The sequence below is a fragment of the Gymnogyps californianus genome, chromosome 1 (genome assembly GCF_018139145.2).
Source record: "Gymnogyps californianus isolate 813 chromosome 1, ASM1813914v2, whole genome shotgun sequence".
Lineage (NCBI taxonomy): Eukaryota > Metazoa > Chordata > Aves > Accipitriformes > Cathartidae > Gymnogyps > Gymnogyps californianus.
The window spans coordinates 156547453-156560818 of NC_059471.1; the positions used below are offsets into that span (position 1 = coordinate 156547453).

Below are 13366 nucleotides of genomic sequence, written 5' to 3' on the forward strand. Positions count from 1 at the left end.
GCATTTCTCACCTCTATGGTGGTGGAGCTACTCTCCATTTTGTGATACCGTTTATTCTCTAGTAAAGCAAAGTGTTGCCTTTGAAGCTTGTAGCTATTCATTATTTATTGTAGTTGCTTTCAAGAATTGTTCTAATTTGCTTAGACAGTTGTCAAGTTCTGATGTTAGATATCACTGTCTATGAGTGACATTTTCTAAGTATGATTTTTCAACAGGAGAAATACGGTGGCATGAATGTGAGTGCATGAATCCCAAAATAAGACCAAAATTTGAATTAATTTACAGGAATTAAATAGCACAATGATGTATGGTTATTCAGTTATGTTAACAGTGCATCATTAAAATGTTATCTACCAAGAAACTTGCCACCACAGAGATCTGCAAATTGCTTTTTGCGCTCACACCTTTCCTCCCTCCTCCCCTTAGAACTTCAGAGGAGGTAGGGGACAGAAAGAGTCATGGGACATGAAATGGAAATATGTATTATGTCTGTGACATCAAAATAATGGCTTATTCTTAGAATGCATTTCAGAATTCTTAACAGCCATTGAACTAAAAATACTTCCCTCTCCATCCCCTCCATTGAAAAAAGGCCTGTAAGAGCTGTGATAGATATCAGAATTGCTACCTCTGTTTATTGAATTGGTGGTAAATAATTTAGGTTAGTTTCCCCATCTGTTTCTCTGTACTTTCTTCCTTTTTCAACATAACTATCTCAGTCAGTGACAGCTGTGACATATTCTTTTTATTCATTTACTGTTCTGTTTTTACATTGCAATGGCAGCCTATTGTGCATATAAACATGCATCTCACAGAAAGCAGAGGGTTTAAAGAATTGCATAGGAATACATTGCACTTTCCTTGGAAAAAATACAAACCCCAAATTTTCTATGGGAATAAAAAAGGAACTATAATAATTTGTTAGACTTTTAGACCTACCTTTGCTGTCTGTTTCACAAGAAACTATTGAGGAGCTGTACAATATGCAGTCTGCAGAGATTCTTCTCTTGTTTTTTAATCAATAGTTCAGTCATCTACCCCCGTGGATGTAGTAGAAAGCAAGGCAGATTTGAGCCTCTAAAAAGAGGTACTTCCTTTACAGATCTAATCTAACATCTCCCTAATTACTCCCTTCATACAGTATTCTCCCTGCCCTCTTTCGGGCTGACTAAGGATACTTCATCCCTTGTCTGAACTTACCGTGTGCAGGGTGATGCGGGGAAGAAATCGAGTGGAACTGCATTGCAGTTCTGGACGGGGTGGAATAGTGCATTCTCCCCTGCCTTCTCTTCCCTTCTCTCACAGAGAAGTGTATTGCTCACCTTGGGACACTGTTGGCTACCTATCCCCCTTTACTGCATGGCCAATCTAGCACTGAGTTGATTTACAAAAGTGGAGCATAGGACATAGTGTTATTCAAGCTAGAATCAGTGCAGTACCTATCAAGGTTACATGGCAGAGATTATCCGGAAATGTATGTCTCCCACAAGAGTGCATGAAAGGCTATTGTAAGTAGCAGTTTGAAGGACTATCATTCCTCTCTTCTTGAGGACTCTTTCTACACTGTAATTTGGTGATTAGATTAGCTTTTCTGATTTACAGAGAGATGCAGCAGCCTAACTAACAGTAAATTTAGTCACATCTGATTGTGGGAAGAATTAAAATGGCAGAGAACTTGGGTAACCCTCTGTTACGTTTGAATAGAAAGATGATACTTCAGAAAGATTTACTCTTTGAAGTCATTTGAGGGCTGTTTTCAAATTGTCTTCTCTGGGCCTAGGCATCTATGAATTTGTGTTCCACATAACTGTAAGTGAAAACACCACCATTCAAACATCTAAAAGGAAAAAAGTATCTGAATTTTCTTTTGAAGATGGAAAAGTTATTTCCATGGTGGAATCTGAAGCCATTTTAGTTCATTTAAACTGCGTATTTTTAAAACTATTTTGTTATTTAATCTTTGGCTTGATCTTTTCATATTTGCTTTTACCTATTACTGTTTTGGCCAGACCCTTTCATGTAACAAACTATAAAATAGCACCGTTGTACTATAAAACAGAGATTTTTACATACTGTTTGATATATGTGTATTATTGATATGCTAAAATTTACATACTGCATTATATGGAGGAAGAAAGAAGTTACCTATACTGTTGCAAAATAATTACCTGGAAGAATCATTAATGGTTTGAGAGCCTATGTATGCTTTAACTGCTTTTAAAAATCTTTTGTCTCACAAATTGCAATAAACTGCATCTTTGCAAGAGAAGGAAAAATAAAACTGTCTTAAAACAAATGCATCTATAACCCATATTCTGTCAAAATGCCACAGATGGAATTAATGGATGTTTAAAACTGTATATGTTACCTTACTGCTGCTGTTACTGGGAATGTCAAACTGTGCAAATATGAAGGGGTAGATAAACAATGTTATCAGACACTGTAAAACAAACAGCCTGTTGCTTGTATAGAAGTGCAAATAAAAAAACCACCACTTAGACAAGGCTGATGAATGACTCCAGCAGCCAGTGTTCATAGGTTAATTTAGTGCAATTGGATCCATCAAAGGCCCATAAATTTGTAGGCTTTTGAGGGGTACAGGACTTTAAGAGATTTTGTGCAGGACATTTAAAACAGGTTAACAAACAGTAATATATCAACCACAGAATTTTTTAGCTCTGGGCTGGTTAAAATGTTCTGTTCTCTAAAGACTTAATATTGGAATGTTTAGTTGCATTGTTCGCTGGGAGAATGCCCATTGGTTGAGATTGCATCAAGCTTATTAAACCATAGGGTTTTTTAAGTCTTCCAATGTTTAACAAATAATTTATTTACAGCAAAGTATCCTGCAGATGGCACATTCATTCTTCATTCTTGTGGATGGCATGTTCTTACATTCTGTAGTTTCTGTTTCCTGTGTTCCCTCTACTTGTATTCTTCAAATGCACTTCCTGAAGGTGTAGAAAAAAATAATTATTCCAGATAGGTTTTAATACGCTGTATGACCACAAAATTCATATTAGTGGGAAAACAATTATCCTGAATGCTGGAATTGTTAGAGACCTTCTGCCAGTTCACAGAGAACTTAACTACACAAAACCTCTGTACACTAAATTCCCCGTTCTCCTAGGCATAAACACTTTGATTGCTGTCATTTGTGATCTTGGCAGAGGAAACATCTGCATACTGGAACCTGGATGGGCTTAGACACACAGTAGGTACCAAAGATTTCTTTCTTTCAGAACAACGACATTTGCAAAAGCAGGATGTGTAGGGGCCAGGGAACTTTAGAGTTGTAACTGCAGGATTTATGGAGCCTCCTGGGCTTTGGTACGCAGTGGTCAGAGGTTTTCAAAACTGCCGAGTGGGACTCTATCACCTACATATTGCATAAATGGCATATTAGATGTGTAATGTTTTTGTTGGATAAGGCATTTAGGAGGATAAAAAGTGTAGGTTTACCGCAGGAGCTGCAGCCAAATAATTTGTATTTTCAAAAAGAGACAAGGTGATATGCCAGGCAAATCAAGAGGGCTTTGGAATGAATAATGCCCTCAGTTCACTGTTGTTCCATGCACAGGCCGGTTTCCAACAGCAGTGATGGGTGTGGCATATATCTTTCAGTTTGATTTCCTTATTTGCCATACTGGTAAATACTAGCTGGGCCCAAATCTTTACACATTCTGTACCAGACCAGAGGTACAATTGTTAAGTGACTCTCCATATTTATAATCCTCATCAGAAGTAAAATTCTTAGTTAGCTGAAATCATGCCTGTTGTCCTAAGAAAAGCCAAAAATAAAAAATCTCCCTGAGAAAGGTGAGGCATGCGTATGCAGCTCTACCACTGCATTATCTGCTATTTAAGCCCTAAAAAAAGGAAATGTAATCTCTAAAATTTAAAAAGTAATGAAATTTTTACCTGCTTTTCTGACAGACTGAAAGAAAATGGAAGCTGATGTGGTGCATTACAGTAGTTTTGTGGGGGTTTTTAAATGACTTCCTATATAAATGACTATTCTATATATAACTTTTCCATTTGCCTCCAGTATCTATTAAACATAAAATAAATCAGAAACTGGCAAAGGATCACAAAACTTGAGCTCACATAGAGCTCATTAATTTTCACTGGTTTTGAATTGGGTTCTGATGGATATGAGTTGAATTATTATTTTCAGAATCTAAAAAAACCCCAAGCAGTACTAGTAATTGTTAAATTAATTATACCACCACCAAGTAAGAACATTGAGCCAAACTAAGATTTATCATCACTGACAAGCCAAATTTGTTAATAGCAAAGTATTCATAATGAAGAAATATCTTTATTAGGAATCTGCCATTCTAGACATTCTTAGTCTGAAATGCAATACTAAATCAGGAAGAAGAGATTAATCATCTAGTCACTATTCCCATGATCAGTTCAGTAGGATACTGGCTTGTTTTCATCAAATTTTGCTAATACTGCTATAGAACAGCTTCCATAGCATGGATCAAATACAGAAACAGAAATGTCAACAGAATTCTGCTTATCCATAAATTAAAATAATTTTTGCTGTTTTGTTGCCTGTTTCTCTTCCACCTTTTCCAAAGCTACCTTTTCTGTCTTTAGTTTTCCCTAGGTTGTACCTTAGTTTTTGCCCTGAAGTACTCATTCTGGATGAACCCTTCAATTTTCACTGATTTTCACCAAAATCATCATTGCAGCACTTCACAGGAGTCTGCCGCTGTTAAGGATCCTTATGCTACAAATGCTTATATTGGTAATAATGAACTAAGAAAACAGGAATTCCTTCACTCATCTGTCCTGTTTTTTTTCCTCATGGCAACAAAGCAAAATATCCTCGTCAGTGCTGCCCCTAGGTTCTCCTCTTTGAAGAGAATTTAGCAGCATATAGGAAAAGTTATGTGCTACGTTTTATTTGCAAAAAGTCATACATTCTTAAAGGCTGCACACTTGTGATATGTAAAATGGACAGTGAGAGCCTTGTTATGAAACAACAGCCATTTTGCATTACAGTGGCTTTCAAAGTATACTTAAATTGAAAATTAACTATATGTTTCCCAAATGAAAATATAAATTCTCTCCACTACTGTTGTTGTCTGACTTTAAAATGGCTTTATCATCCAAATAAAGCAAATACTAAGATGCAGCAGTGTTTCAGTTATAGCTTTTAATACTGACATGTAGATGGAAAAAGAGCTGTCATAATACACAGGCTAGCTTTGACATTGAGGGAAGATGGCAGGTTACTTTTAGAAGAGTTTCTCCTCTGGAATCAGCATTTTGATGAATAACTACAAAGAAGTGGCACTGGTGGTGGCAGCAGTAACATGTGTGCCAGAAAACGCTTTGACCCACATAACACATTTTTTCAAGTATGCAACGTTGAGATCATTGGAAAAAAAAAGTGTGAATGCCTGAATCAGGTTCTCAAACCTGCATTTGCACTGGTATAGAAAAGCTTGCCTTATTTCTCAAGTCTTTGAAAAAAAGATAATTAGAAATCAGATTGTTGTCTGTGATGCTTGTTTCATTATCAGATCCTCTGAGCTGATATTCAGACCCAGACAAAGACAATAAGCATTTTAAGATGACAGATGCAAAATGTCAACTTTGGGTAAGCCAGTTCATGAACAGAGAGGCGCAGACTTCTAACCTATTACCTTAAGCATGGATCTTTGGAGACAAGGAAGCATTAACATAAGGAAAACAACTACCTCAGTGATAGTATAGGTCATTTAACTAAGATAGAAGGGTATTGGGAAGCATGCAGCAGCATTCTTGTCCTATTAGGATGGACATTCAAACCTCACATTGGCATTAAAAGGTCTCTTGCTTTATTGGTAATAAATGGAAAGTCTAATGTTTGTGGTAACAGGCACGATATTGGCAGAGCTATGGACTCTCTGGGGTCTCTTTGAAAGCTTTGAAAGCTTTTTAGTTCTGTGGGCAGGGTGACCAGTAACATAATAACAAGTCTGGAAAGTAAGCAATGGGAGAAAATAATTTTCTGAAGTGAAGAGGCCAAGTTCTTCTATCTGTTATACCTAAACCTTACCTCATTGGCTTGGTAATGTGGCATGGCTGTAATAGAAATTAGGATTAGTGCCACTGTGCGTATTTTGGCCTGTAAATGTATCTGTGAGTTGATACTGAGCCAATTACAAAAGAATCTGTCAATCTTAGAAAGATTAATGAGAAATAATGCAATACTTTTTCTGTTTTCTTAATGGCATTTTCTTAAACTAAAAATATTAACATCTTTTCCCTCTCTCTCTCAGTCCCACTTAGTATTTATTTAAATAAGATTAGATAAAATCTGAAAAGGATTTTTGAGAGAATCTGCTTCCTATTGATATTTTGTTGTTATATATATTTATGTGTATTTTCCACATATGAGGCCTAAAGAAGAATAAGGACTAAAAATCTTAGGAAGAGCAAAACTATATCAAGATGTACACCTCTTTGGTCCTTTTGCTCAGGGTGCAAGGGGATGACGTGGCACTATGTTTTTTTGCTTTTCCTCTTCTTTATTTACTGGATTTTAAAATCAGCTTTACCAGTGTTCACATTCATGTAATAATTTTCAAGGTACTTTGTAGCCCTAAATCACTAAGAACTTTGTGCCACTGGTTCTGTGACACTGCTTCATTCAAAAAGGTCACAGTCTTCCCTCACGTACACAATTGTTGTGGAAATAGCTCAATTATTTCCTTTGCTTGAACAGAGAACAGTTGTTTTTCAAAGTTCTATTCTCTAGTTTTCCAAACTGCTGTTAAAACTTATTTCACTTAAGGGTAAATAGACTAAACTTTTATTAGCATTTCTCAGAAGAGAAAGAAATGAATGAGAGAAAAGCTAGATGAAACCATGTACACTGAAGACAGAAGTTTAATTCCCCTTCTCGCTCCTGTTTCACAGTTTAAAACTCTAAATAAACTTAGTGTAAAAGTAGGTGAAATCATTACTTTGCTTTCCAGCACAAATACTGAAAGTTTCTTCCTGTTCCTTACTCCTACCTTACTAGCTGATGTATTTGCTCGTTAAATGAGATTTTAATCTGAAAGCAATGTCAACAATTATTCTCATAGTTTTAGGTTAAAAAAAAAAAATCTTGATCTGTAATGTGCTTTTGTTTCACACCTGTTCTCTTTGTTAAAAATGCAGGGACATCTCTCTTGGGTTTAGAAATGCTGACATACGATTAAGTTGTGTCTTCTTTAATAATCTCTGCTCATATACATAACTAACTGCAGTTGAGGTAGAATTTTATAATGGATTTGTATCATGCAGTTGATCACTTCCTTTTTTTTATCAGTTCTGACAAGATGAATACCTAAGTATCTCTCATTTTTTAACACTAAGAATTCTACTGAAAGCTTTCAATGGAGTATTCAAATAGCAAGCAAGTAAACAAAACAGGCTTTGGATGAGCATAATTGATGAGCGATCAGTAAATGAGTGAACAACAGATCCTGCAGGTTGGTTGGATTTCTTTCTTCATTTCTTTTTTTTGTGAATCTGTGAAGTATGCTGTGTATATAATACCCTTAAGTATATCATAACAATGTGTTTATTTTTTACTTTTCAATATACTTTTATATTTATTTGTGAGTAAAGGTCTTAGAACACGACAAATAATGGTCCTATAGAGAAAGAAATATTTTGTTTGTTAGCTACAAACAAACAAAACTCTACACATACAGTCTCTGTAATTGGATTAAAATTAGTTCTTGATGTTGGCCTTATAGCAGCAAATAGGCATTTTTGGGGTTCCCAGCCCATATTAATCATTCAATGCCTGGCCTTCATCATTCAGATTTGTGTGTGTAGTGTAGCAACACTTGTTTGTAATGTAATGACTAAAGATCAGCATTAACATAACCTATAAAGAGAAGAATAGCCTTGCTCCATTGAACTAAGTTATTCTACCAAATTGTGCATAGGAGGAATGATCTGCTCAAGAAACTGGGAAAGCAGACCACTTACTTACAAAAACATTTAAACCAAAACCCAAATCCTGGATTTGTCGATTAAAGATTATAAGGAGATGCCAAAAAAAAGCTACACTAGAAGTATGAGAGGCATAAGAAACTGATTGTTTATGAAATCTGAGAGTAACTGTACAACATCTTATATATTCCACTTAATCCTGCCTTAAATCTTGTATCTAAATAAGAAAATATTAAAGAGGTCATATATATTATCTTGCATATATATATTCGCTTTATATGTATAAGATCTATATCTCATATATAACATAACATTAAGCGAGAAAAATATTCTAAAGCAGAAAAAAATTACTCAACTGAAAAATAATTTCACTTTAGTATAATTAATTTTTTAATTAAAATCAGTGACGTATCAACACTACGAATTAGCTAAATGCATTCATATTGGGGGAGCCTATCCAAAGAAGAAAGTATGAACATAACATTGTCTTTCTTAATGGAGGCATGTACAGCTGACTGCAAAAAGAAAAAAGAAAGAAAAAATAATTACATGAGAATATGTACCAGAGCTTTTTCACATAGAGTTTTTCTTAATGAATCCTGTTTCACTTCTCTTCCCTTCCCTGTATTTTCCTTTTATCTATCATAAATCTGAATAATAGTTTCTCCTACCCCTTCTATATTTTTGTTTCCTCAATCTAGTTTTCTCCATCCAGAGATATTAATGAAAATTTCAGTTTGTTTTTCCCATCAGATTTCTTTTATTTTATCGCCAAGTTCCCATCAAGAAGTGTTTATGATTTTTCTGCTTCTGTTCACCTCTCTCCTCCTTTTCACATACATTTTCTTAAAAGGTGTTGTTTTCTTTAATAATTTTTCTCTAATTTTATTTTCTCTCCCTTTTTCTCAAAATCCTGTCTTTTCTGTGAGATGCACCATGGTTCATTCAGTTCTTCGATATTTTTCATCTTCTCAGCCTCTTTGATCTAATTACCTCCCCTTTCTTTTCCTCTGCTCCTCATTGTCCTTTTACTGCCCTTTTCACCTCTTGATTTTTTTCTCTTTTTAATTTCCTGGATGATTTCTTCTGCAGCTAGGTTCTCTCAATTACTACATACTCCCTCTAATTTTTTTCTTCTTCCAATATCCCCTCTTGAACACTACCTCCCCTGCTGCTGCAGAAAGATGCAAGGCCTTTCTTCTGTTCCTTCCAGTTTGTAAGAAAAGTGTTTTCATGCCTATCTTTTGAACTGGGAAGAGGACAGCTGCCTAAAGAATGACATAATTCCTTAGCCTTCCAAGGAAAGTGGTGTGGAGATCCATCAGAGAGCTGGCAGGTATCTTGTCTCTTTTTACTTGAAGTTACAGAATGTTTTACTCATCACCTTAGCAACAAGTATGGGAAGGAGCATATAGATTATTGGCCAAGCCTGTTTTCTTCTTTTCCCACAAGCCTTAAATATAGACTTCACTTGTTGTCATGTGTGCCTTTTGAGATGTTCATGGCTAAGGTGATACTTCCCAGGAAGAATCATACAGCCACTACTTTAAAAGGTTGAAAACTCTTGAGGAAGAGGTGAAAGAATTCCATTCTATGGATTGACTTATGGAAAAGAAATAGATGCTGGAACAATTACAATTGTTCTTTTCATAAAGATGATATTAAGGAAATTAGTATATGGTGCTGGTTTCCTGACTTCCTATGAAATCTTAGGATTTCATGCAGTTCCATTTCTTATAAGAAAAATTTTTCAGATAACTGCAGGAGTGGGGCCAACATATGTGTAGGACAGACAGGGTCAACAGGAATAAAACGTATCACTAGAGGCTTACAGCAGAAGACAGATAACATGTAAAACAGATGTTCAGAACTGAAACAGGAGAAACAGTTGGACATGAGCTTAATGGTAGCCTAGTCTAAGATGGGTTTTCTGAACTATAGGCTCTGTTGAGGAGAGATGAGATTTAACTACATATAAGTACAGTATATCTAGTATGACAGGAACAAAAATCTGCATGCTCTGAACTCCACAACTATACAAACAATACTAACGAATATTTGAAGTGCTTGGAAAATATACATATTAAATAGGTAAAATGAAGTATGAAATGATTGCAGTGACTATCCAGGTAACTTAGTTCTGATAAATAAAAAGAAGGCCAAAATAATGAGGAAAGAAGAAAAATCATTTGTTCATTTACACATAAAATGAATAGCAGAACAGCTGTGTTTTCCCTCTTGATCACTCACTTTACCTCTTCCTGACAAGGAAGGATGAGTGAGGAGGTTCTGGATAGATCGGTTGTTAAACATTCAGTGTTTGGTTTCTCTTTTGAAAGAAGTCTTAGGTGGTATTTACGATTGGATGATGTGAGTACTTGTCATTTACAACCCAGTAGCAGGATAAAGCTTCACAACTACTAGCTTAGCAATTCCATGTTTTATTCAGTGTTCTAAGAGATGAGATAGAACACACCATTTCCTACTTATTTCCTACCACAGACGTTATTTTCCAAAACTCTACTAAATCTCAGTGTCCCTAGTAGGCAGAACACATCAGTTGTTTGCTATGTTACCAGCCTTGATAGAATTTTCCTTCCCTAAAATAGGTAGGGGTTTTTTTTGTTTGTTTGTTTTTGTTTTTTTTTTTTTTTTTTTTCCAGCCTGGCCTACCTTTTGTGCTTTTGGCATATCAGTGTGGCGCTGAGCACGTACAGAGCGTGCAGATTTAGGTGGCTTTATTGGAGCACAATACATCTCCAGCCTCCTCAGGTCACAACTCTGGAAGCAGCATTCATCCACTATTCCCTTGTGGTGTAAGCGTCTACTGCTGGATCCATACCCTGTAGGCTTACCTATTCAAAACACAAATGGAAAGTTTTTATGTTAGAAAGAAATTGCAAAGATCTCAGAAGCAATCATATTAAGTTGCATTATTTTAACTGAATCACCAATGACAGTTGTAGAGCCTGCCTGTGTGTATCTATTCTAAGACCCTATTCTCAGATACAGATTTGAAAGGTATTCCTGGAAATGGCCAGCTTTGATCTCTGCCTATGGGTGGTTGCTATTTAAGCATTTAGGCAAAATCATATCTTCTTAGAAAAGTATTATGAAAAGATTTTCTTGAACTGTCTTGGCATTAAATACGGAGAGGGAGGAAGTTGAAATCTGACATTTAGAAGCCTTGCAAAGGAAATTTGACCTTTAGCTTTTGGATGAAAACTGATTGTTGAGCTGACTGAGGTAGCTGGTGTTTAAAGATCATAGGTTATGCCTGTGTTGTAGGCAACTATTTTCTAATGAAAAGGCTACACTGAGCCACTATGTGAAGTCATAGTATGTTCCAAAGGGGAAATAAATGTAGTATACCATTGCACAGGCTGTAAGATCTGCAAGCTCAAAAACTGGTGGAAAGCAGGAAATAAGATAACAAAGTAACCAATAAAATGCAGCAAAAATAGGAAGATGGTTGATGGAACAGATAAAAGCAGAAGATTTTATGTTCTATAGCTTTGCACAAGATAGGAAATGGGATTGACATAACGTGGTCTTTCCTGTGTTTTGTGTTTGCACTGGACATCTGTAGAAACTACTTGATTGGCAAATGTTTTGCATTTTTTACTCAGCTCCAGTAAAGGGTGACATTTTCATTCATAGAACTCTTACACTCTTTTTTTCCTGTGATTTATGATTTCTTTAGTAACTGTTGATTTCTCTGCTATACTATGCAAAGATTACAGACCCATTATTTCCTGGGCTTGTTTGTATGCAACCCAGTTGGATGCACAGTTGCCCTGTTATGACTAACTGGAAATGAAGGAACAGTAAATTCACAAAAATAAGTTGTTGCCTACTTACTACGTCTATTTTAAAATTCTGGTAGAATTTGGTTTCAGACAGTAAAATTCTGAAACGATTAAATGTTTTGTTTTGACATTTTCAGCATTCAGTGTTTCCATTTACAGAATGATCCACATTGGTTAAGAACCCAAAATATGGAAAAAAGGAAAGAAAATTGCACCAAGAGCCAAAAAATGAAGTAAGTCAATTTAGTCAGCAATTTTTTTCTTGTTTTTTTTTTTTTTCCCTTCAGTTTTATCACTGAGACCAAAAAACTGTTATTCACAGAGTTTGGCAGGAGTTTGCATTTTAAGAAATTACTCAAGCTAGTTAAAGGATAAGGGTATCAAAAAAGATCAAAATTCAGTTTCTCTTTGGGAAATTACTGCCTCCAATGCTTATCAGCAAATTCTAGGTTAATATCCATATACTTGTCCTGCAGTTGTCAATTTGAAGACAACTGCATTTTGCAATTCTCTGTGATTAAAACACATGTCCACTGATGAAGACCCCTTGAGGCCTTAGTACATCCGTAAATGAAAAGACCTCTAGTGGTAAAGTATGTCTAACATTTTAGCCAGCAATACAGTCAGCTAAGAACTAACTATCCCTATGAGCTTTGTAAACCCAGACAATAGGTTTTTAAATGTGTTTTTTTTCCAGAGACTATAAATTAAACAAAAAGAAAAACATGCTTGCTTAGTATATTGCAATCCACTGAGGGCCTCTATACTGTACACTGCCTGCTAAATTATTTGTTTCATAAGACTAAACAGAACAGCAAGCCAAGAGTAGATTACAGTAACATTTTGATTTGTCTGTGTGTGTGTGTTGTTTTCTGTGTATCACTGAAAAGTATTATAAATATTAAGACACAGAGTTTTGGGGGTTTTTCCCACACTGTTTTCACTCACTGTGTTATAAAGTACAAGCTTTTCCCTGGAGATTTTTCTGAAGTCTGTTAATCAGATTGTCTTAGCCTAATACTTTTAAAATTTAGCAGTCATGATAAAATGTGGAGTGTCATTACTGTGCGGGATACCCAGAGCTGTTCCACATTTTGTCTTGCTCCCATTTAAAACATGTAGGGGCAAATTCTGTTCCTGGATGTGCAAGTGTAACTCTTCCTGACAGATCCAGCTGAACTGTAGGTAGAAATAGTTGATTAGTTAAGCTTACCTTTCTTTTCTCAGTCTGCCAATTTTTCATAGGCAAACACACTCTAAAAGCTTCTCTTCAAGAATTTTCCTTTAAATAGTATTTCATAGCAGCTAACAGGCATAGAGGTTTGGTTGATTCCCTGGCTACTGCTAATAGTAAAAATAAGGATGGACAGTTCATTGGTTAGTTTCATCTGGCTTATCATGACCTTTCTACCTAGAAAAGAAGTTACCTATTAAAAAAAATTCTATCAATCTAATAGAAGATTTCAGGATTAGTAATATTTTGCGCTTCTAAGAATCTTACAAATGTTAGCTCCTCATGACATTCATACTAGGTAGATAATTCTACCTCTAGGTGACAAAATTGAGAATCAATAAGATGAAATGTGTTGGCCAGGAACTTCCAT

At 35.6% G+C, this 13366-nt stretch overlaps 1 protein-coding gene across 1 annotated transcript in view; it reads right to left on the minus strand.

Annotated features, from left to right (window-relative positions):
* Positions 1–2872: 2872 nt before the first annotated feature.
* IGF1 (insulin like growth factor 1) overlaps positions 2873–13366 on the minus strand; it is a 47795-nt gene continuing 37301 nt past the window's right edge. The window contains exons 3-4 of the mRNA XM_050907784.1: positions 10627–10808; positions 2873–2951 (exon numbers count right to left, since the gene is read on the minus strand). Coding sequence (XP_050763741.1) covers positions 2892–2951; positions 10627–10808 — 242 coding nt within the window. The 3' untranslated portion in view covers positions 2873–2891. The remainder of the gene's footprint in view (positions 2952–10626; positions 10809–13366) is intronic.